The sequence below is a fragment of the Alexandromys fortis genome, unplaced genomic scaffold (genome assembly GCF_014885135.2).
Source record: "Alexandromys fortis isolate MF-2015 unplaced genomic scaffold, M_Fortis_MF-2015_v1.1 scaffold_17, whole genome shotgun sequence".
NCBI lineage: Eukaryota > Metazoa > Chordata > Mammalia > Rodentia > Cricetidae > Alexandromys > Alexandromys fortis.
Genome location: NW_026067896.1, coordinates 3,284,838 through 3,308,099, shown reverse-complemented (window position 1 = coordinate 3,308,099; position 23,262 = coordinate 3,284,838). Strand labels below are relative to the sequence as shown.

The following is a 23,262-nucleotide window of genomic DNA, read 5'->3' as shown; positions in this document are numbered from 1 at the left end:
CTTCAGGGCATAGGGGCTGAGGCTGCTGTCCCTTCTCACCAGGAGAGCAGACTTCACATAAAGCCTGCTGCCATCATAAGTGTTCTTAGTTAAGTCTTTGCATTTCACTTCTGGCCTCTGCAGCTACAGGCAAGTCAACATGGGCGTCTGCGCAAAAGGGCAGAGAATTTATGTTGGGTACCAAGCATTCTAGAGCTTGTGGTTCCCACTGCCAGTGCCTGAGACTTCAAGGCGTTCAAATGGTACATCTGCCCCCATCACCTCAGGCTCAGCCTGCAGTCCCTGAGCAAAGGAGAGCAGCTGAGGAGGCCCTGAAGTTCATGGGCCTGGAGGAGTCTGCCAGGCCTGGTGCCCATCTCTGGAAGTGTGGATAGGGCTAAGTCTCCAGGAAAGGAAGGACCAAGCTGGGCAAAGGTGCCCAGGAGTTCTGTTCCCAATTGACCAGTGAATGAGTCCCTTCATTCAAAGGGCCACTGTGGATGTGACAGGAATGGGGAGCACAGCCCCTGACCACTTCTCCACGATGACAATGACAGAGAACCCTGACTGGAAGAAAGTTGAGGAAAAGGAGGGATACCAGGATCCAAGTTCCTGAGGTGGCAGAGGCAAGAGGTCTAGCGCATAAAGGAAGCCCGGGCTAATAGTGAGAGTCCATATCAAAAAAAGGAAGAAAAGGAGTGGGGGAAAAACAGGTCCCTGGCTTCCATCTCAAGCCACCTGGGTCGAGGGACCAGTGGGTCACCCCCTATCTAGAACACATTCCTTTATTCTCCTTTGGATGAAGATGCTATTGCCTTCACTTGTTCAGAAGAACCTACATTCCTGCTCTGCCCACGCACACCTGTGCACAGCAACCAAAGGCTTCATGGCCACAGCCCTGCATCTCAAGAGCCTGCAACTCAAATGAGGGGGGTGGATACTCATTCTTCAGGCACTGAGTTGGCCCCTCCTGGTAGGCAGAGGCAGAAGAGCAGAGATTCAGATCAGGGTGAGCCAACACCCTCTCCAAGCCGTGGGTCCTGGTGGTGGTAGCTGATGTCATGGCGAGCAGAGAAGTGGGGTCCCTTCCTCATGGTCTCCTGGCTTCTAGGGAGGGAAGCCGTGGGCTCCTGCTGCTCCCCATACAGCGCCAAGGGCTGTGGGCTACACTCACTGGTCCTCTTGCTTCCTAGGAAAGCTCTCCCTGGAAGAATTCATCCGAGGGGCCAAGAGCGACCCATCCATCGTGCGTCTCCTACAGTGCGACCCCAGCAGTGCTGGCCAGTTCTGAGCCGTGCACCCCAAGGACGCTACAGCTGCTTGTGTCTTCTGATTAGCGTTGAAACTTTTTTTTTTTTTTTTTTGGCCAAACAATATTGATGGTGACGCTGTCCCCTCTTGGGTCAGATGTGCCCTCCTGTGACACCTTTGCCTCTTGCTTCTTTTGTCGTGGATGCTTTGTGGGGATGCCCAGAGCCCCGTGTGCTGTGGAGAGCATGAGCACACTTCGCGGTGTCCCCGCCAGATGACTTTTTATCTTACCATTATCTCCACCCCCTTTGATTCTAATGTCTCTATCTTAAAACCCAAGGCTTGGGGGCAAGAGAAGGGAATTCCACCCAGCGCATAGGGGCTCTGTTTGAAAGACAGAAGAAGAGGTTATTACAGGGAGCTGGGACATTACCACAAGAGGCTCACTCCCCTCTCTACCCCAGCAGGCTGTAGTTTCTAAGCTGTGAACATTTCAAGGTAAATTAACAGAGGAGATGCGGGAAGACGGCTCAGCTATTTTTTTTCCCACAGGTTTACACGAGTTGAGCTAATACGAGTTTCTTTGAAAAATCGGACACAGATGGTAACATTCTAAAACCAGACCCATCTAACTGCCTACTTGTGATTTATAAAAAGACTGCTGTATATAAAACATTGGGTATTGCAGACCAAATCAAGTGTTTTGCCTTGTAAATGCATGTCTAGTGATTGCTGATACAATCTTACTCCCGAAGACTATTCTTAGTTGCTCATCGTGAAGCCAGCTACAATGAATGTCAATGTCTTGTTTTAAAATCGTATCTGTCTTTGCACAAATGTACCCAGTCAACAAGTATATTTTATATACTTTGTAAAACTACGAAGGAATGATGGATGACAAGGGCCCAGTTTTGATGTTTGAATGGTTTTCCGGAGTCAAGGAGGCTGGAGGACATGAGGAAGGCCGTTTTCCAAGCGTTTTTTCCGGCATCCACAGCTCCACACGGACAGGGGCCAAGGCCCAGCAACGCACTGGTGGCGAATGCAGGCATGACGCGTTTCTAAGCAGATGAATGTTCAATAGACTCGAATAACAAACAGGACTTCCTAACAGTTTAACCCACATCCTTGGTGGGGGAGCCAGATCTAGAATGTTCATTTTTCCTGCCCACAGGTGCCCTTCGAAGAGTCAGTTGTGGGACAGCTAGGTAATTTTCCCGCTCCAAGAGCCAGCGAGGGGGCCTGCAGTATCCAAGGCCTATGGGGATCCCTCACTGCGTCCTTTGAATGCAGCAAAGTAGAGCTGCTGCTTGGGCTGGTCACTCACATACACTGCTTTGGAATGAGGGCTTGGAATAGGAACTTCTGGCCCCTGGCAAGCCAGAGCCCCACAAAACAGCTGGCATCAGAAGGCCCAGATACTGTGCGGAACCTGCTTGAGAGGAGGCAGGAAAGTCTCTGTCTGCTGCCAAGCCACTTCCTGTAGAACAAGAACCGCATAAAGATAAACCTGACCACAGGGACAGTGTGCCGAGAGGTTCCTGCCAGCCTGTAGCCTCCCTCCTGCCCCTGCCCCAATGACACTTGTCCCTGGCAGAAGTTCAAACTTGAATGGTGGATTAAAATGAATCACTTAATAGGTTGAAATTTTGAGACCCAGATTTTGTAATCTTAATTTTTCCTAGTGCCGTTTCCTCACATTTTGTGCCAAGGCTTGCCAAATCCCTTGGGCCAGATGGCAAAGTCTGCTTTTGAGCAGCAGAATGAACCCAAGTTGTAGAAAAGAAACAGATAAGGGACCCAGCACACGGGTCACTGGGAACTGGACTCACACAGCCCTCTCTGAACTGAGGACTTGATTCCTCTGTCTGGTCTCAGCTGATGAGTGTCGTCAGTGTTGGAGAATCCTCAAGGGGCCACCTCCAGCTGAGCGGAGTTTCCTAGAACTTAGAACCAGTGTGGGAACTAGAAAAAGTGACTTCCAGCTATAGGGAAACAAAGAGGCTGAGGCATAGGCTGTGAGCCCTGCGGTCCCCAGAAGGCATGCAGAGTGTCAGAAACGGCTAGTCACACAGACACAACACACCAGGGCCATTTTCTCCCCTCTTCTCTTCCCCACCTCACCTCACTCAGGTATGGGCATACCTAACTTTATGCATTTTGACCAAGGGACTTTATAGCACCCAGACGGCTGGGTGCCTGAAGACACGTCACTCTGGTGAGGCATTGCTCTGGCTGCATCCTGGGGTAGCTGGAGGAAGTGGAGTCTGATTTGTTCCCAGTAGAGGCAGCCTGTGCTGTCCACGGGATATGGGACTAAATGGCGTATGACTTGAAGGACACTTCAAAGTTGACTGTTCATACCTCGCTTAAGATGGAGAAGGGTGCTCTGGCACCCCAGCGTACACCCAGGGGGACTTTCTACAAGTGAATTTAATAATACGTATGTCATACTACGTGGTATGGTCCCGTTCTCAGTTGATTGTATAGCTCTTGCCTGGCATTAAAGCATGTTAGTTATTTAATACCGCTGTCTGGAACCTGAGATTTTCCTCACTGAAACTACCCCAGCTGACTGTGTCTTAGGGGGGGTGGGAGAAGAGTTTTGAAGCATTGTTGATCCTTGTATGACTTCCTTCCTTCCCAGGTTGGCCTTCACTCCCTCCCATTTCCTCTCATGTTTGGGAAAGGAGGTACAAAAGCAAACACCCTGGCAAACTCCTCCTCAGTAAGATCAGGGAAAGTCTGAAGAAAGCAATATAATGGTCTCTCTCTGCACTCTGTCAGGGAAGAGTCTGTGAGGAGGTGACAGGATGGAAAGCCAGTCACATTCTGGTGCTCTCACTGGCCTCCATTGCAGCCCAAAAGGCTAATGCCATATGCACAGAGGCTCCCTGGAATAGGAGCTCCAACAGCCCCTTCAAAGGCCATGGGGACCTCGGGAGAGCAGATGTGGAGAGATCTTTTCCTACTGCACACGTTAGTCTCTACATACAAGTAGTCATGCATGGCGGTGACGGTGGGAAGGTGGCCCGAGGCCCTAAGGAGCCTGCATACTTACAACCCAGCGATTTCCACACATTTCTGCCCTGGAGGTGCCTGATGCCTGGGAGTCTCCTGTGCTGGGCGGCGTTGATGTGTGGCACAGTCCCATGTGTGGCACATGGTCCCAGAAATCCCTAGGAATGCGAAGACATTGCCAATATTGAGCTAACCACTAGGTGACTCAGAGCACCCAGACCTTGGGAAGGCTAACTATATGAATTGACGTGGAGTAACTGACATTTTTGTGTTTCTCTGGGAGAAATGGTGAGGACCCTTAAAAGTGCAAGGCAGCTGGACTTGCTAGCCCCTACCCTTAGCTAAATATTCTCCATTATGGGGCTGGAGAGATGGCTAAGAGGTTAAGAGCACTGGCTGTTCTTTCAGAGGTCCTGAGTTCAATTCCCAGCAACCACATGGTGACTCACAACTATCTGTAATGAGATCTGGTCCCCTCTTCTGGCGGGCAGGGATACATGCAGGCAGAACTCTGTATACATAATTAATAGATAAATCTTAAAAAAAAAAAATTCGCCATTATGCACAAGATTGGACCCATCAACATGTTGTCATGGATGGGAGTGGAGGATGGGAGTGGAAGGTGGGGATGGGGGAGACAAGACTCCACCCCTCCTGAGGAGCCTTTGCAGTTAACAGTTGCTGGGGATGGGAAAAATGAAGGGGGTAGGAGGGGGGCACAAGAGGAGGTAATGAGGGATGCACATGACCAAATTCTACATGCATGCAAATAAGACGTAATTAACACATGCTAATAAAGTACTCACCAGTGCACGTTGCATCCATGAAGACAAATGGCGTGTCGGCCGTCGCCAGGCTGAAGGTCTTCAATAGCGGTAGCTCTGGGTTGGGCTCATGCTGAGCTATCCCAGTCACTGCAAGTGAGGAAGGCTTGGAAGAGTACGTGAGTTTGGGAGGCATAGCTAGCAAAGAAGTTGCCAGAAGAGGAGTACTTGACTCAAGATCAGTTGTGAATTTCTGTCCTGCCTCAAACACCACTCTAAATACCTTAGCTCTCACCCAATGGCAAGTTGGAAATATTCTCTCCCAAGTGGTCGTAATGGATATTTGGCGCCCAGTGAACAAGAGTGGTGTGCCACCTGGAGCGTCCTTTCTCCACATGGCTTCCCTCTTCTGCTTTGGGCTTATCCAAGGCCCCAGCACCTTCCCTCAACTGTTTCCTAGTGTTAGCCATCCACCGGCGGAGAGGAACCTAGAAGTACAGAGCTGAAGAACCCTTGGGAACAAGTGGAATGGAGCACCAGGAAATCACCCCTGGCTCAGGGAGCTGGAGGCAGGGGGTTGACAATTACAGTTCTCAGTGACAGCCACAAGAAAGGGGAAGATGTGGTGAGCGACCAGGTAGGTGTGAAGATGGACATGAGGAAGAGGGAAGATGTGGATAGTGAGAACAAAAGCTTCTGACCTATTTCATCCCAGTTTCCATAATAAAATAATAAACACCCCTTACCCTAGGCCTGCTCTCCCTGCCCCCGATGTGCGTGAGCACAGAGGGCAAGGGTCCCACCGGGGTTGAAGTCAACCATGGAAGGCTTTTTGGAGGCAAGGTTTTAGCGCTGTGCCTGGGGAGAGAAGGGGCGCTGTAGAGAATGCTAGGAAGGCTGTTTGTTGGGGTGGAGGCTCTTGGGAGATCACTGAAGATGCCAGCTGGGTCAGGAGGACAGTTCTGTAATGTGGTTTACCACAGGAGCCCTAGGACAGACTGTACTCTTAAGGGTCAGAAAGTGTGGCTATGGAATTGAAGTATGAGCCTTGTGACTTTTGTCTCTCCCTAGAGGTTGGCACATATGTAAAAAAGCATAAAGAATCTCCAGATATCAAAAGCGCCAATGAGAAGGTACAGGTGGAACCAGTCAAGAGCAACTGTGCTGGGGGCCTTCCAGAGCCGCCCGAGGCCTCTTGCTTCCCTCTTTGGGCCTCTTCTCACCTTAGCCTCGCCACCAGGGTGGGGGGGTTGGGAGGGGGGTGGGAGAGTAAGTCTATGCTTCCTCGTAGGCAGAGCCTGAAGAGCAGTCCAGACCCCAGGTCACAGATCCTCTTCCTGGAAGGCAAAGAGCACCAGTAGTCACCACAGAAATCACCAGATGCTGAGGTTTGACTCGTGTGAATATTTATTTCTTCTTAAAAATGTACAAAAAATAAAATAACATTTATAGTTCATAGATTCCCCTTTCCCCTTTACAAAACTGTTAAGTTACATTTTCTCTTTTTTTTTTAACGTGGGAGCCGATTGTACACAGATCCCCCTTAACTCATCGTTCAGAAAGGGCCATTCTTAGAATTTGGCACAAACCCTCGAGTCCTGCTGCATTTTCATGACTGTTAGATACAAAGGAAAACCATGTTGATTCGTTTCGGGCATCACAGGATTCTGCCCCAGGACTTGCCTTAGTCTTTCAGGAACTGATTTCAATATGATGACAGCCCACTCACTGTGCCTTCTTCTGTTGGTTCCAATTTCTAAACACCGGGGAAGTTTCAACAATGTGAGGACGCGGGACGAAAACACTTTCTTGCTTCATGCATCCCTCATCTTTTATGGATCAAAAACAATAACAACAAAAACTTCTTTATGTGGGTGAGATTGATTCAGGGGACAGTGTCAAGGCAAGCGTTTCCATCCCGCTGGAGTGTTTTTGTTCCGGCAATGAAGCTCAGCAAAGCTCAGCTCCCACAGCAGGGGGCAGACACACGGAAGCCCCAGTGGGCGCTCCGGAACCTGACACTCTAACACTCTTGTGGTGCTGGCTTCTATCCCCTGTTCTGGCAATGGCTTTCACAAGGACCGCTTAGGGGTTCGGGACAAAGGCAAAGCCAAGCCATCTCTGGCCTGTCTTCAGCCTTACATCAGACGGGCAGTTTTCCAGAGAGACTGAAGAGAAGAGCTGGTAGCCAGTCAGGCGACTACATACCTGTCTTCTCCTTCCTCCAGAGTCCTGCATGCACCCCGAAGGTCTGCCAATCCTGTTTTGAGTTAACCCCAAGCAGTGTAGAACATATATTTCCGACAGAGTTACTGTGTCCTAGATCAGAGACCCACTAGTGCCCTGGAGGGTCCCCAAGCTGCTGGTTCAAGGAAGGGCATTAGGAGTGAAGATGAGAAACAGCTGAGCACAGGGCTGTGCTGGGGCTCTCAGAAAGTCGGCCCTGCTACCCCTTGGGACCCTCTTCACTGCAGCACCTACTGTCCACTCCATTCCATCTCTCTTCAGCTTGGAGAGCAACAGCTGGACTAAAGTCAGCCTTAGCTGCTCCGGGCTTCAGAGGCACTTGGGGTAAGGAGGCAGGAGCCGAGAGCAGAGCCTCCGGGTTCAGACATCAAAGTGCTTCACAAATCTGGGCCTTTCCATGGAAGCTGCCCCATTTTATCCAGGCCTCGGAGGGCGTTTGCGTGGCTACCCAAACTAGTGCTCAGCCCGTGGGGACACATACAAGTCCCTAAGTACTGACCTGTCCTCTCAAATCAAAGAGAACAGCAGCCCATGGTGGGGCATGCTTTCGTGACTGTTCAGGGCAGCAGTTTTCTCTTGACCTCCCAAGGGTAAGGAGAGAACAGCCTCGTGTGCCTCCCAAAGCTGGTTTTAGAAGTGCCAGGGTTCCCATAATTTTCCACAGCCTTGTGTGGATAACCTCATCTCTTCCGGTCTCCAGCAGCAAGGAGATGCCACACCTGCTATTCACAGCCCAGCCGAGGTGCTGGCTCGCTTTGCAAAACTGCAGTTGGGTTTTCAAGGGGGCCACTCGAGATGAAGGACATGCATGTAAACCGTGAGGCTCTTCTGTGTCTGGGATCCCAGTGTTGGCCAAGCAGTTCTGCAGCAGGTCCCAGCGACAGGGCCCCAGAGTAAAACCCTGCAGAAACTTTGCAAAAGGCTTAAGATGCCCCATACCAAGCTAAACAAGGCACTGGCGGTATGGCCTTGCCCAGACATCTTGCCATGAGATAAAAATACGATGGGCTCAAGGAAGTTTGAGGAGAAAGGGCTCCATCTGGAGACAGGAAACAAGGCCTCGGGCATGGCCCAATGAAGAGTCTATCCTGGCACTCACCACAGTCACACAACACCCCAAAGACCACTTTCCTAGCCTCCTCTTGGATAGAGCAGAATGCTCTTTGTCTCTGGGTATGTGTCTCCTCCAGGCCAGTGGCAGTAAACATGCCCATACACCACAGATAAAATATATTATCACAATATTATGTACAAAATATGTACACGTCACCAGGCATACGTTGTGTTCCTTATTACTGACATGGTAGCGGAATGTCTTCCTGTACGTGGCCCAGTGGCTACTTGCTGAGAGATCCCCTGGAGGTATTTAGTAAAATAACCTTCCTCAGAGCTATCTGAAAGTTTGGGGCCAAAAATGGTGTCCTCCTTACCCCATCCATGAAGACTGCACCAAGAAGTAGCTCATCTTGACCATTCACTCAAAAGATGTGGAGAGCTAAGAGAAACACAGCGGCTTCCCGGGCTCTTCGAGATGGGTGGACCGGCTGTGCTTCCCTTGAAGGAGAAAGTCTGGGTGTCTTACACGAAGCCATCAGTAACTGGAGTCCTGGAGGGCCTGGTCTCCAGGCTCTTGGGGAGAAATGGGCAATAAATAAGGGCCTGGAAGGCCTAAAGAGATTTGCTGAGGGGCTCAGGCTTTAGTTCCACGGGGAGCAAGTGGAGGAGCCGAACATTGGCAGTCACCGGGCCTTGGGCCCCGCCCCCTTCCAGCAGTCTTTGTAACAGCCTTGTGAGGTGGGTGAGATGGATCTCCAGGGGCCGCGAGGATCCCATCCATCCCGGGGAGGAGTGCACTGAAGAATGCTCCTGTGGAGGGGACTCGGACCAGGGCTCATATCTCCATAAGAGTGATCTTGAAGCCTTCCACCATTCTCTCCATGTTGAGGATGAAGGTGTCCTCGTTGGAATAGTGCTCAATGATGTTGTCATCCATGTTCACCAGGATGCTGTCACGGTCGGGGTGAGAAACAAAGCCAGTGAACCCTTCAGGCTGACTGCTCCCTTACCTGCGAGTTCCTTCCCCCAGAACTGCGTTAAAGAAAGCAGAGCCTGAGTTTCCCTGAACTACCTTCATGATCCTTATTGAAAGGGTTCTAGGACCATTTGGCCCAACCCTTACATCTTTACACATTAGTCAACAGGGCCTCAGAAGTTAGCCGAGTTCCAAACAATCGTTGGCTGCTGACAGAATCGCAGCCCAAATAGCTCGGCAACAAAGGATTTTCATTACGAACCTCAGCTGCCCTTAGCTGAATATGTACAGTAAATGACAGTACACACAGCCTCACAGCAACTTGAAAGGCAGGTTCTATCATGGGTAATTCACAGGTAAGAAACAACCCAGAAAGGTATGCAGTTCCCCAAGCTAAGCCAGCCAGTGAGAACGAGGCTATGTCCGAAGCTGGCTTTACCAAACCCCCAAGCTGCCCCACTATCTTGCCTCCACTGCCTACTCCATGGTGGTTTGGTTTCAGGAAAAGCACCTTCCAGAGTCTAGCTGTGATTTTTTTTTAAATTATATTTTGTTTTATACATGAGTGTTTTGCCTGAATGTATGCATGTGTACCATATGTGTACCTGCCTGGTGCCCTTGGGGTTCAGAGGAGGACATTAATCACCTGGGACTAGAATGGCAGATGGTTCTAAGTCACCATTGGGGTGCTGAAATAGAACCAGGGTCCTGTAGAGAGCCTCACGTGGTCTTAGCCGGTAAGCCGTCCCTCCAGCACCTCTACCTGTGACTGGGAGGTGCCTGAGAGGGTCTCATTCCTGTTCGTCAAAGTCTGAAAGGGGATGACTCAGTGACTCATTTGATGCTAGCATCAGCTTGCTCCTTCACAGGCAGAACTCCCCGTGCTTCATGTGTCACTATAAGAATACAGGCCCGTGCACAGGACTTCACACAGACACAGAGGTTCTCTGGCCAGCAGGACTTGAGGAGTTGCCCTCAGCCCACAGCATCCACTCAGTTGGAACTGAGTTTCCAACAAGAGCTTAAGTAGGATGCTTACTCAGTCAGCCAAGGATCCAATTTCAGAGCCCGGAAATCCCAGGTCATGTTTCCTTCATGCAGAGGGCTCAGAGAAGAGTTCAAGTAACTACTCTCAGAGGAAACCCTAGGAGGGCCTTAAAAGGGGCTGAGCTGAGTGAAGGTCTTGAGCCCTGAGGCTACAGACACCCCCATCCCCAATCTGTGAGGCCTGAAGCAAGATGCTTAAGCCAGCCCTGGGCTTCCTTTCCTCATCGGTAAGCTCATACATTATCGATGAGAAACAGAGAACTCGGCACCTCTGACCACCCAACCAATTGTTCTTAACAGCACGGGCAAGCAGGTCCGACGGCCGTTAGAGAAGGCTTCATTAATGATTACATCCTCGCATCCCCTACATCCTCAACAAATCTCTTCCTACCGTGTCACTCAGGAGTCAACACTAAGAGTGCTGGCCTCTTCATTTTCCCAGTGTGCCCCACAGCCTCTCTATCCCTCCACCCCTCTATCCCTCCGCCTCTCTATCCCTCTGCCCTTTTAACACTGTCTGTACAGGAAAGCATCTCAGGGGACACCTTGGCAGTGCACTGTGGGTTTCCCTGCCTCAGTCACTAAAGATCTTTAAACGGCATCGTGAGCCACAGAGAGAACAAGATATTAAAAAAAAAAAGTACCATTTTAAAAATGCACCTTCTAGACATGGAAGCTAGCTTCTCTCTTACCCCTTTTTGCTCTTCTTATAAAGCTTTGTGATTTTCTCCACTGGTAGTCCATACTTCTCAGACAGCTGAAACATGAATAACAAGCAAGCTGGTCAGCAGGGGACAGGGGCACAGGGAAAAGCAATGTAGAACATTCCAGCTCAGCACACATTGCACTGGGCACAGCACAGGCTCTCCTAACGAGACAAGTTGGAAAACCTCAGTTTCCCTGAACTACCCAATCCTCTGGCTCTGTAGATCAGTAAAATGAGGTTCTGAGAAGTGAAAAAATCCCAGTTAGCAACTGGTGGGGTCTCAACCTTACTAACTATGTCCCCGCCTATTGTCATCATGTCGCCTTTCCTCTGCCCTCAGCAAGAAGAGAAAAAGAAACACGCACTGCAGCCCTGATAGGAGGACCTCGCCTGTGCGGGCTTAGGGTTTGTATCTAGTACCACCCCGATTTTGACTTTCTTAAAGCAATCAGCAAAACAATCTTGATAAAGTGGGATTTTTGACTGGTTTATATCTTTTTTAAAAAAAGTGTCTAATCACAATGTTGGATTAAACAAGTAGCCATACCTCAAAACAGATTTCAGGTTAGCCAGGTGTATGTAGCAGCACATACACACCTGCCACCCCAGCACTAAGGCCAGAGACGTGAGCATCTGAGTTCAACTGAGCTGTGCAGTGCCCTCCAGACAGCCTCAACAGGGAGAAAAACAGTTCGGGGAGATAAAAGATTTATATGAAATTTTTTATATAAAATTTATATGAGTTTTTATCTGAAAGAAGAGACCCTGAAAGTACAGGAAGTAGTAAACATGAGCTGACTGTTCGTATAACTATCATCTTAAAGTACAGTTTCCTAGGGAGACATGAAACCTGCAGAACAAGTTTAAATATTAATAACAGTGTACAATGTCAAAAAATCAGTAGATCAAAACCAACCACAAAGAAAAAAATGCTTCCCGGATGTTATTTAAGATGCAAACAACAGACGCGGCGCAAACTGCGGTAAGTTGACAAGGACTGGCTTGGGAGCAGGCTAGGGGAGAAGCCACAAGAAACAGCACTTCACAGGATAAAATATTGCGTAATGGGCGTCTGGAAACTGTGCTGCACTCTTGTTTAAACCTTCCAAGTCAAAGCAGAGTGGGATAGCACTTTCAACTTTTCGAACTATCCAGGAGGCAATCGAGGAGCCAGAGAGGCAGCGTGGCAGGGAAAAGCATTTCTGATGGTCTGGTGCCCCCTCCTGGCCTCCACGAGGACCTGCGCACACAGGGCAGACACACATCTAAGACATAGCGAAAGTGAAGTGGTACTCTATCATGAGGTCAGCAGGGTTCGGGTTCTGGAGATGAGACGATGAAGCACAGCCTCCTGGGAAACAAGTCTGGCCAAGGCAAAGCTTTTAAAAGCCTAAGTGTCTGGGCCACAGACCCCTTGTCTAGTGATCTTACAGGAACACTCTCACACTCAGATGCTCTGAAGATCACTGTTCATTAGAGAGAAAACTTAACAAATATTCAAATGTCTTAATATTTTCTTCACAGACCACCTCATTTAAAAATTTGGGAAGCTTATATTGCTTACATTGTTTTAAGATTCTTGGCATATTATGTGGGGCAAATAAGGGAAAATCTGTCTGTACAGTATAATCTCCTCATTTTTAACCTTTACGTATGTTTAAATGTACAAAAAACATTGAAATGGCATGCCAGTCTATGAATGGTGGCTCCCGTTGATCAACGGTCTGAGCCAAGGCTTCCTTTACTTTGTGTAACTCTGCAGCCCTTCTTTTTATGATTGTGTCATTTTGTAAAACAAAGTGGCAAGAGCTGACAGATGCCCTCTGGAAAGACCTGCTTCCAAATACTGCCACGCCCTCTCCACCAAATCACTGGTAGCTCATGGGAAGCTGAGGCAGGCGAGGTTTGGGATCACACTTAGAGCCATAGAGGCTAGAAAGGGGGCTGAAGAGCCCCAGGGGAGAGCAGGCATCCCGGGAAGAGTCTGTCCAGAGAACTTTAGGTTCCTACCCTCCTGTTTCCACCACAGGGCAGAAAGAACTCTTCCCTCTACATACCCAGAAGCAAGACATCTGGGCTGAGGACAGAGAGGGAGGGTGGCAAAGAGACTGGACAAGCAGCCACCTGCCACGTGGGACAGGCCATCTGTGGTCCTGATGAGGCTCCCCACAGCCACAGTCAGCCCGAATGAACAAAATGCTTTGAAAAAGAACAAAGGCAGCACACTTCTTGGCCAGTGAGATAGCTCGAGGGTAAAAGGCTCTTGCTACCAAACCTGACAACCCGAGTCCAATCCCCAGAAACTGCAAGACGGAAGTCTAGCAAGGTGTTCTCTGACTTCCACGTGCACCGTGACAATGGACCGATAGAGAAACCTTTCTGACGGGAGCATAGAGGCGGCAGAGCAGACTGCAGAGCCTGTGCTGGAAGGCCCCCTTTGAAGAGACAGTAGACGGATGACGAGCAGATAAAAGGCAAAGAGGGTGAGCAGGAGCGTGACGTCATGAGAAGCCAAAGTTAAGGAAAAGGGAACAGTCACAAAACTGCGTCCCCAACAGCACCAGGGTAGATATCAGACACCAGGAAGCCTGCATGTACGGTGGGAGACTTACTTATTTCAGGATTGGAGAAATCTGGCAGATAAGTCAGAATGATTTGATTGATCCAGTTTATATGATAAAATGCAGGCACACACATGTGTATTACATCTCCCAAAGAGACGCTGTCATGTAGTGGGTGACAAAGGCAGGCCACAGTGGGCCACACTCAATACAGTGAAAAAGAAAGCCTGAGAAATTAAAAATGTTTTGCCTTTCAGAAGTATTCCCTTACATGGCTTCCACCCTCTTCTCTCTTCCTTCCATTGAGGCCCCTACTGTAAGTCAGTCTTCCTGGTGTCCAGATTCACATATGCAAATCAAAAGGGAGACTCTCTGGTTGGCTAAGTTGGGAAAGTGCTTGCCAGCAACCTAGGCCCTGGGTTTGATCCCCGAGAGCACACAGATTGGGTGTGGTGGTTAGACTTGTAATCTCGGGGCTCTAGGCCATCCTCTATACAGCAAGTTCTGAAGCCAGTCTGGGATACGATATAGGAGACCCAGGGAGGGAGAGAGGGAGGGACCCAATAAGGTAGTTCTGTCCCTTGGGCTCTGGTCTGAATTGAGCTCTTGCTGAAGCAATGACATCCTCGTGTGACTTCCTTACTCATTCCCTGGGCTTCTAGAAGCACTCAGCGAACAGAGCGCTCCCACAGGAACTGCTTGAGAGCGGCCTGCTGCCACACAAGTAAGCTATTTCCTCGGCATGACTGGCCAAGGCCGCAGCTTTCTACCCTGAGGTTTGCAGGTTCTCAAGGGGGGTGGACAGGAAGTGACCTCCACACCTGCTACAGCCATGCTCACACCTGAAAATACACTCTTGCACACAAACACAGATTTTTTTTTTTGAGCAAGCAAACCATTTTCTAGATAACAGAGCTACCCCACCCTGTCACGTGGCCTGGCTCCCGGGCTACACAAACAGCCACCACCTCAAACTGTCCATGAACCTGACGGGTACTGGCACCTTCTGAATCAAATGTCAAGACACACCCGAGGGAAGGATGGGAACACGCTCTATCTAGATGACAAGAGCACATCTCAGCACTGCCAATAATCATCATTTTAAAGAAAAGGAAATCTTAAAAAGACTGAAAAGGAGGGCCACATGACATCAAAGAGGGAAAGAGACTGTGGAGGTTGCCAGGGAGGACGGGGACAGGAAGTGGGGGGGGGGAGGATGAGAGAGGAAAATCTGCTAAAATTTGCTTTGTTTAAAATCGTTACAGTGACATCTAAAGCCTTGTATGCTAAGGCCAAAAACTGCAGTGAAATAAGTGGAAGGCCTTCATACTCCAGCATACATTCTTTTTAAACATATATATCCAAGTAATTTATGGCTGAAGACGGGCTCTGGACAGGGAGATGGGGGCGCACTCTCTAGGGAGGGAGCCCAGTCTTCAGCTATGGAGAAGTCACATGACCCACAATGTTCGCCACCTGCTCCCGAGGAATGTTTGCGCTGCCATGTTAATGCCTTTGGTGGCTCCACTTTATAGGAGATACCAAGGCCACCCTTTTCATATAGCTCACCCAGAAATGTGATAAACAGTGGGACCTATCAGGTAGATGGTCCTGCAGGACACACGGGGACCTGGTCTAGATCTGCGGTACCCACCCTTCAGACACTGAGGACAAAATACACATTGAAAAAAAAAAACCCTGGTTCACCCCTTCTAGGCCTTCTGTAGTATCTGCTCTTACCAGTTTAAAATCAGAGCTGGGTGTGGTGGCACACACCTTTAGTCCTAGTACTGGGGTTGGGGTGGGGGTGGGGCCAAAGGCAGGCAGATTCCTGAATTATAGGCTTTGTCTACACAGTGAATTACAGGCTGGCTGAGGCTTCATAGTGAGACCCTGTCTCAAAACAAAATTATGGTTCATTAGGGGGGATATATTCGCTGGGCAGTAGTGGTGTACACCTCCAGCCCTCAGGAGACAGAGACAGGCGGATCTCTGTGAGTTCGAGGCCAGTCTGGTCTACAGAGTGAGTTCCAGGACAGGCTCCAAAGCTACAGAGAAACCCCATCTTGAGAAAACAAACCGACATATTCCATATGCTTTCTTGCATTTACTTCTCGGTTGGTTTCTATTTTGTGTGGAACAGAAATCAATGCTCTCCCACCAACCATGACAAAGAAAAAAAAATCCTACCAAGCCCTCCACCTGTGCTTTTTGGACGGTGGCCTTGCTGCTGTGCTCAGAATGACCTGGGACGTGAAATACCACTGCAGGGCAGCCTGAGACCCTCGTGCTCACATTCTTAATCAGAAAAATTGAAGATAATGCATATCAGTAAGAACTATAGATACCTTCACAATATTACACAACGGTTCGTCCTAATTCTAAAACACCCCCATCTTTTCCAAAGTGCACTGCGCATCAAGCACTGTGCCGCCTCCTGCTCCTCTGTCCCCGGCAGCCATGTGCCGGCTTTCTCTCTCCAAGAAGTCATTGATTCTGGATATTACTGATGAATCGAATCATGTAATAGAGGCATTTTTGTGTCTCCCTGACCAACGTTACTCTACAAATACTCCCAAAGAATCGGAAACAGACGTCTAAACAGAAACGAGCCTATGAACATTCCCAGAAGCGCATATACAATTGCACCCCAAAAGGAGAGACATTGGTCTGTCAGGTGAATAAATGAGGAAATGAACTATGTTGTCTATACAGGATGATTACTCTGCTGGCTGCAAAAAAAGGAGATACTGGTCTATAACACGTTCTACCATGCTGGACACCAAGGGAAAAGGGAAACAAAAGGGATGGGCAGGCGACCGCATTGCGCACCATACACACGGCAATGTTCGGCCATAAGCCCAAATACTGTCCACCAGAACAGCCTCTCAGGCCAGCAGCCACCCAGCAGAGACAAGAGACACTCACTGTTGGTGTTCCCATGACCCTACACCCCTGATCTTCCACCACACTATAGAAGAGGAGAGTGAGCACACAGCACATGCTCATGGCACCGGCGAACCTGGGTGAGGCGTGTGTGTCTGTGCATGCGACTCAGGCAGAAACTGAGTTTTCCCTAGGCAGTGTTGACTGAGCCTGCTTGGGGTCAGCAGTGAGGAGGGGAGAATCACTACATCTTTCCCCTGCACCAACCTGTCCTCGCTCCGCTTTGGAATATGCTACCGTAGCCAGCAAGGCACCACAGAGATTTCAGCTGTGTATACTTGGAAGCTGTATGCACCTAATTCGGTTTTGGGCTAACAGATGATGAAAACCCCACATTATCCCTCCTCCTCAGCATCTGACCAGGACGATTCGTCGGACACCAACATGAACTGGACGGTTATTCTTAAGAGTCAATCCTAACATGCTGATGACACAGATGTGGACTTTCCCAAACTGAGATGTGCTTTGTTTTCTTTCTAAAGCTCCTTCTGGAGCCACCCTGCTAGCTGGGCAGGGCTCCTGGGGACTGGAAGGGACTTGTGGCTTACCGCTTCCATCAGGCCCTTCACCGTGGGTGACTTCAGCATCAGCGCGTCGAACACGTCATCATTCTCCTTCCTCACGTACAAAAGCACTGCAAGAGAATGGAAGACCAGTGTGACTGGAGACCCAGGGGACTGCTTTCTGTCACATGGGCACCTCAAGACATCACCTATTGGATGTAAGTGCTCTGCTCTGCTGCCTGTACCCAAGTTTGTGCCTGCCCAACTTCAGAAACTCAAGGTCTCTATGACTACGTCCATTTGCATCTTTGCTCTCTTAGTCAACAGCATTGAAGGCTCCTGGGTACCACAGGCTGGCTATACCAAGAGTCAGGGTTATAGTTAGTTCATCCAGCCCTGCATTTAGGGAGTTTGTGGTCCACTAGGAGAGGAAAGGCTTCAGACAATTTAGACACCACTGAGAATCATGAAGGGAAAACCATGAGTCAGTGCTTTCCAGGCAGCTCTTGCCGTGGTGTGGGTGAGAGCCAGAAAGTGGGGGTTCAAGGATCTCAGAGTTGTGAAGATCGTGGGAGCATCAAGTCTAGGAAGGGGTGACAATGGGAGGATGACGGGGCTGGGCAGACAACGTACAGGTGCACAGGGCTGCAAGGGCGATGGGGTACTTCCTGGGACAGTCCCAGGAGAATCACAGAGCTGAGTATAAATTCAGCTCGGGGCCTGCTGTGGCCATAACGGCTCGATCTCTCCACGCCTGCATCACCTGGACAGAACACTAGGATCTACCATATATGGTCACCTGTAGGTTCTATGAAGTAAGGCCCTGTGGTGAGCTTAGCCTAGGCCCCCACACAGAGACCCAGTGCTCAAGCTACAGAAGCTGTCGGGAAGCTGCTGTGGTTCTTGTCATTCCTCTGTAGAACTTCCGAATTAGAGAGACTACTGACTAAGATGGACGGGACAGGGACCGCAGACCCTGAGCAATGGAAACAGCCCTCAGAGAGGCTAATGCACCTGCACAGACACGGCCACCCTTGCTGCTGCCTCTCCTCATCACCGTGTCCTCCAACTGTGCCCACCGCTCTGGCAATCATGCTGCGGGTCGGTCCTCAGGGGAAAAAAAGCTGGCCACCATCTCTCGGGTGCAATTCTGCAGCCCAGGAGGCTGACTGTTCTCTTTGTCCCCCAGAAGCATAACTTCCCTTCCAAGGGGCCAAAGCTGAAACCCTACATCTGCCCACAGCCCAGCTCAAAAACTCCAGTGAGCCTAGATCTCATCTACAGTCGAATATCCTCCTAGCCACCATCACCGCCTGCGGAAGAACAAGATCTGGAAAGTGAAATGCGGTAAATCCAAACCTCCACGCCCCCAGTCCTCCGTCCCAAAGGTTCCTTGAAGCTGCTGCTTATAAAGGCCACGTGGCCAGGGACTCTGCCCAAGGCCCCTTCCATGGCCAGAGAACATTCGGTTAGGGAAGACAGGAAAGAGGGAGGAGGGAGCGGGGAGGAGAGACTTAGGCACTACAGTGCCTTCTCTTCATCAGATATAAAAATGGAGTGCCAATTAAATAAGCAGACTGACTATGTCGCCAAAAATTTACAAATTTAGTCCCTTGAATCGATAGTATATAGTTTACATGCCAGCTAAAACTGCCTAGTAACCAGAGGGTTATCAAAAGAGGAGGCAATGTGAGAAAAACACAGAAAAACACTTAGAAACAGACCCTAATTATATCCAGAGAAGGAAAGTTAAATTCAAGGGGAAGTCCCAACTGGTGGCTATTATTTAGTTGATGGAAATTCTGCAACTTCTTCCTGAAGCTCTCAACACCAAGGGGGGGGCATTTCCAGCAGGCTGACCCTAGGGAAACCTGGAATTATATTCTATTAAAATGAGCATCACTTACAAATAACCTCTACTCAAACCATTGCCTTTCAAACATGATTGTCCTGGTTGCTCGGAGGTAACTGGAAGGTGCTAAACTGTTCTCGGTCTGTGCCAGGGAGGGGCAGCAGCCAGTCAGGCGGTGACAGCCCTTCATCCTGGAGTGTATACTGGGCTACAGACCACTAGAGGGCTTGCCCAGGGAGTTCTCATAGCTGCACTCTGTGGTGTGGCTGCGGTAACAATCACTGTATACCTCAGACACACCTCAATCAAAGCCAAAGGCAGACAGCCTCTTGTGTAGCCAGATTCTGACCCAGGCACCCCACAAAAAAATAACAACCATTAGCAAAGGCTTTGGTGCTAATTGTGACCACCTCCTTCTTGGGAAACTTCCTACAGATAACCAGTAGGAGCCGCCACTGACCCTGAATCCCTGAGCCAAGGCCTGAAGCCCAGGGACTTCTCCATCCTTCCCCAAAGTGGAGTTGGGAGGTGGGGTGGGGTGGGTGCGGTTTTCTTTCCACAGGTAGGTTAGGGTATCCCCTACATCTCTCTGACTTTGAAGCATCAGAAACCTTGCCTTAACTTTGAATTAATGTCCAATACACTTCCTGGTGGCAGTCTCGGTGCCAGTTTCACAAGCTCTGAAAAGCAGTAGCTGGACCAGCTGCTGGGTTGTAAACGTGGAGCCGAGGTACAATTCCACACACCAGAGTGACTCTTGGTTTCCCTGTGACTCTGCCCTAACCGAGTAAAGTTAGGGAGGAAAAGATACCAAGGAATGGAGGCGAGACCATGTGACAGAGAGCTGGGAGCCAGAGGCTTTGTGGGCATGTCCGGCCTCTTGTTGGCCATTTCCACCTATTGGTTCACGGAGACGGCACTGACACACACACACATGCACACACGCACGCACACGTGCCGCCTCTTCTGAACTGTACATCACTGCTGAATGGCTCAGGAGACAGCGCCATTCTCCCAAGGCAAAGGAGAGGCCTGTTACTCCCATGTGAGGAAACCCAGCAGGGGTGGCACTGATTCCGTCTCGGGTGAGTTCTTCCTGACAAGACACAGCCCAGCCTTCACACAGGAACTGCGGTGCCCTCGGCCCTACCGGTGCGGTGCGCCATGGAGAGATACCTCGCTTTATGTTTTCCTCCTTAATCTGCTTGGATGGCGTCGGGCCGAACTCCTCTTCCATGGGCCGGAACATCCGTTTAACGAGGACGCTGCTGCTGGAGAAGATGGGCGGAAATGGTGAGTACAGTGAAGAGGGCCACATGCTCTCCGCTCTGCGGGCGCCTGTCCTTTCTCTGTTCACCCCTCTCTTCCCCCTGCAGGTCCCAAGTCATCCCCACCGAGGGATAAAGCACACGCCATCTTTAGAGGGAAGACCAAAGGCTCCATGCTGAAGATGGTCCCACAAAAGTGGGGGTGCTGGGCCCATCTCCCCTTTTCTGTTCAGAAGAACAGGGCCACGGAGGAGCTGGTTAATACCAGTGGCTGCATGGCACCCAAGTTGCAGCAGCCCCTCATAACCATCTGAGATCTGGTTTCCTGGTACTCCTGACGGTCCCTTGGAGCACAGTAGGAGACAAGACAGGCCACCTCGCCACACCTCTGCTGGGGATTGTCCTGACTACCCACAGTTCTCCCTGCCCTAGTTGCCATAGGAGGAGATGGGGCTGAGCCCTGACCTTCTCTGATAGCTGTGCGTTTGCTTCCCAAGCCCCTGAGACTTGCAGGCACACGGAGGAAAGGGAAAGACCGTGTGAGATGAAGTGAGATTAGCTATTCTTTAGTCTCAGGCCCACAGATGCGGGTCTGTGGAAAACATTAACATCTCTGGGGATTATCTGGCCCATCACTTAGAATTCTAAGGACAGAAACTCTGAGGTCAGGCCACCTTGACTGATATAAAATCCCTGCTTCATAGTTTATTACTGTACAAATTCGGACATGTTTCCCAACTTCCTTGGGCCTCAGTCTCCTTATCTTTGGAAGGAGACTGTTGACGCAGAAATGACAATATTTGATGAACTGGAAATATTAATCACACTGAGTTGATCATTACACACTGTGTACATGTCAAACGATCATCCCATGCCCTGTAAATGAGTACAAATATTACGTACCAAATAAAAATTAATTAACTTAATAAAATGTAAAAGGAGGCTGGAGAGGGGCTCATCAGTAAGGACTGTATGCCGCTCATGCACCTTGTCAGGTGGCTCGGGCTTCTGTAACTCCAGGTCCAAGGGATCCAACTCATCTGCCTCCGTGAATGTCTGCACATATGTGCAGAGACCCACATGCAACTTACACACATAATTTAAAAGAAGAAAAATTAAAAATTTTAGAGGCAGGTTAAGGAATCTAATGAGTGTTGGGGACTCAGGGTTAATATCAGTGAAGAGCCAGACGAAGATAGAAGATGCTAATGATCACAGACTACAGAGGCTTCTGGGTAAGAAGTATGGAGAAGACCAGATTTTCCATCCAGAGCCAACAGTTCAACCACCACTTGGGTTTACATGGGAGATAGACATGTAGTAACTCCAATCTAGCAACATATTTAGCCTTGGGCTCGTGGGGTCGATCACAAGGAAAACAAGACCCTTGATATCAACCAACGAGATTAAGATTCATCAGAAAAGAACAGAGACGAGTTAGGTCTGAAGTGAGATTAGGGCTTAGGGCCACAAAGGTACCCAGGACGTTCGGTGAAAACATTCGGTGCCAAGAGAGCAAAGAGAGGTGAGCCCCATCCTCGGCAGCGCTCCTGGGTGTTTGCCAGCTTCGTAAGTGCCACACACGGTGGAACAATAAGTCACAGAGGAGTAAGGAGTTTGGCCTGATCCAAGTCCCGATGGTGGCTGGATCAACACCATTGAAGATGGTACCTTCTCAGGGCTAGGTGAACAAACATGGCGGCCTCAGAGATCTGCCTGCATTGCCAGAAACAGTCATGAGACAAAATAAAGCTCTCCTGGCAGAGGTCAGAAAGCTACGCAGTCACCTTCTGTGTCACCTACTCCTAATCCCTGAGTGCTCCACAGCCACAGGTAAAGAATTGGGCAATAGAGGCACAATGGCTAAAGGTGAGTGTTGGAATCATGGGTAGGCACTGGTTTGACCCCAGTTTCGATCACATGCTAGCTAGATGACTTGGAAGAAGCTTCCCGGCTTCTCACAGCCCTTTTCCTCATTGCAACAGCGGGATGGGACATCTGGGTAAATCATGACAATAACGCGCATATAGTAGACAGTACGTAGCCAAGGAATCTGCACTGTGCAATGGCCAAGCTCCTGCCATGCGCTGACACTGAAGCACCAGTCGCTCAGTCAGAAGACGTGTAAAAGGCCAGGACACGGATCTCAGAACGGATGTGTGGGCACCAGCATAGGGAATTCTGACAGAGAGGCTGGGCCACTGGCTATTTAACCTTAGTCAGCGTGCAAAGAACAGGCAGAAATGGGACAGCAGGGTCTGTACAGCGGGGCACAGCCCCTTCTCATTTCCCTAGGTTTCCCCACGAGCTAATATCAGGCATATGACTAAGTGAAATGCTAAGGGCAGAGGGATTGAAGAGATAGCCTTCCACAGCATCCTCAGTGTAGACTAGAGAAAACTGAAGCCGGGCCCGAGCGACTGGCACCAGGCTTCATGAGGATAAACAGCAGTCTGAGGGATGGACCCGGACTTCCTGAACTCAAAGCCAACATTCTTTTCATGATGCCATGCTGTCTCTTATAAAATATGTGATTTAAAGATTAGAACTCTAATCATTTCTGTTTGTTCCAACCACTAAAATTTGATTATTTCTGTCTCAAGATAAAAAGAACAAACTAATTGTTTTTGTTTTTGAGATGGGAGTTTTACTGTGTACGCTGGGACGGCTTCAAACTTTTGTGCCTCGGCTACCTGATTTCTGGGATCACGGGCGTCAGCCACAATGCTTGGCTTTCTAATCAATACTCAGAGCACCTACAACTGATTTTAGGTTTGGTCCTGGTCAAGGTTCCAGACCTCAGCAGCTTGAGGGCCATTTAATTAGTTCCTTTGAGATTCCTCAAGGGGGCAAACTTTCTCTGAGGAGGGCCCAACAACAAATCTATAGACATTTCAGACTCCTGCTGTAACCACTCAATCCTGCTGCTGTTTCACAAACATTAAAGACAATACATAAGGGAACTAACACAGCCGCGTCCCAGGGAAACACCCTGCAGAGGCTCACAGGTGCTTCATCTCACACATCATGGGATATCAATCTAAGACTGTAGACTATTCAAAACCAGGAGAATGGGGCTGGGTGT

At 49.5% G+C, this 23,262-nt stretch overlaps 2 protein-coding genes across 9 annotated transcripts in view; one reads left to right on the top strand and one right to left on the bottom strand.

Annotated features, from left to right (window-relative positions):
• Window positions 1-3,857, top strand: part of Ncald (neurocalcin delta) — a 284,369-nt gene extending 280,512 nt beyond the window's left edge. For 4 of the 5 annotated variants that reach the window (XM_050163132.1, XM_050163141.1, XM_050163152.1 and 1 more), the window contains one exon: window positions 1,173-3,857. In XM_050163132.1, the coding sequence (XP_050019089.1) occupies window positions 1,173-1,270 (98 nt within the window). In that variant the 3' untranslated portion in view covers window positions 1,271-3,857. The remainder of the gene's footprint in view (window positions 1-1,172) is intronic. The other variant, XM_050163116.1, reaches the window with a different exon arrangement.
• Window positions 3,858-6,410: 2,553 nt separating this feature from the next.
• The window catches only part of Grhl2 (grainyhead like transcription factor 2), a 115,890-nt gene continuing 99,038 nt past the window's right edge, over window positions 6,411-23,262 (bottom strand). For 3 of the 4 annotated variants that reach the window (XM_050162962.1, XM_050162943.1, XM_050162973.1), the window contains 4 exons: window positions 20,086-20,180; window positions 17,103-17,188; window positions 11,034-11,098; window positions 6,411-9,268 (listed from right to left, as the gene is read on the bottom strand). In XM_050162962.1, the coding sequence (XP_050018919.1) occupies window positions 9,154-9,268; window positions 11,034-11,098; window positions 17,103-17,188; window positions 20,086-20,180 (361 nt within the window). In that variant the 3' untranslated portion in view covers window positions 6,411-9,153. The remainder of the gene's footprint in view (window positions 9,269-11,033; window positions 11,099-17,102; window positions 17,189-20,085; window positions 20,181-23,262) is intronic. The other variant, XM_050162953.1, reaches the window with a different exon arrangement.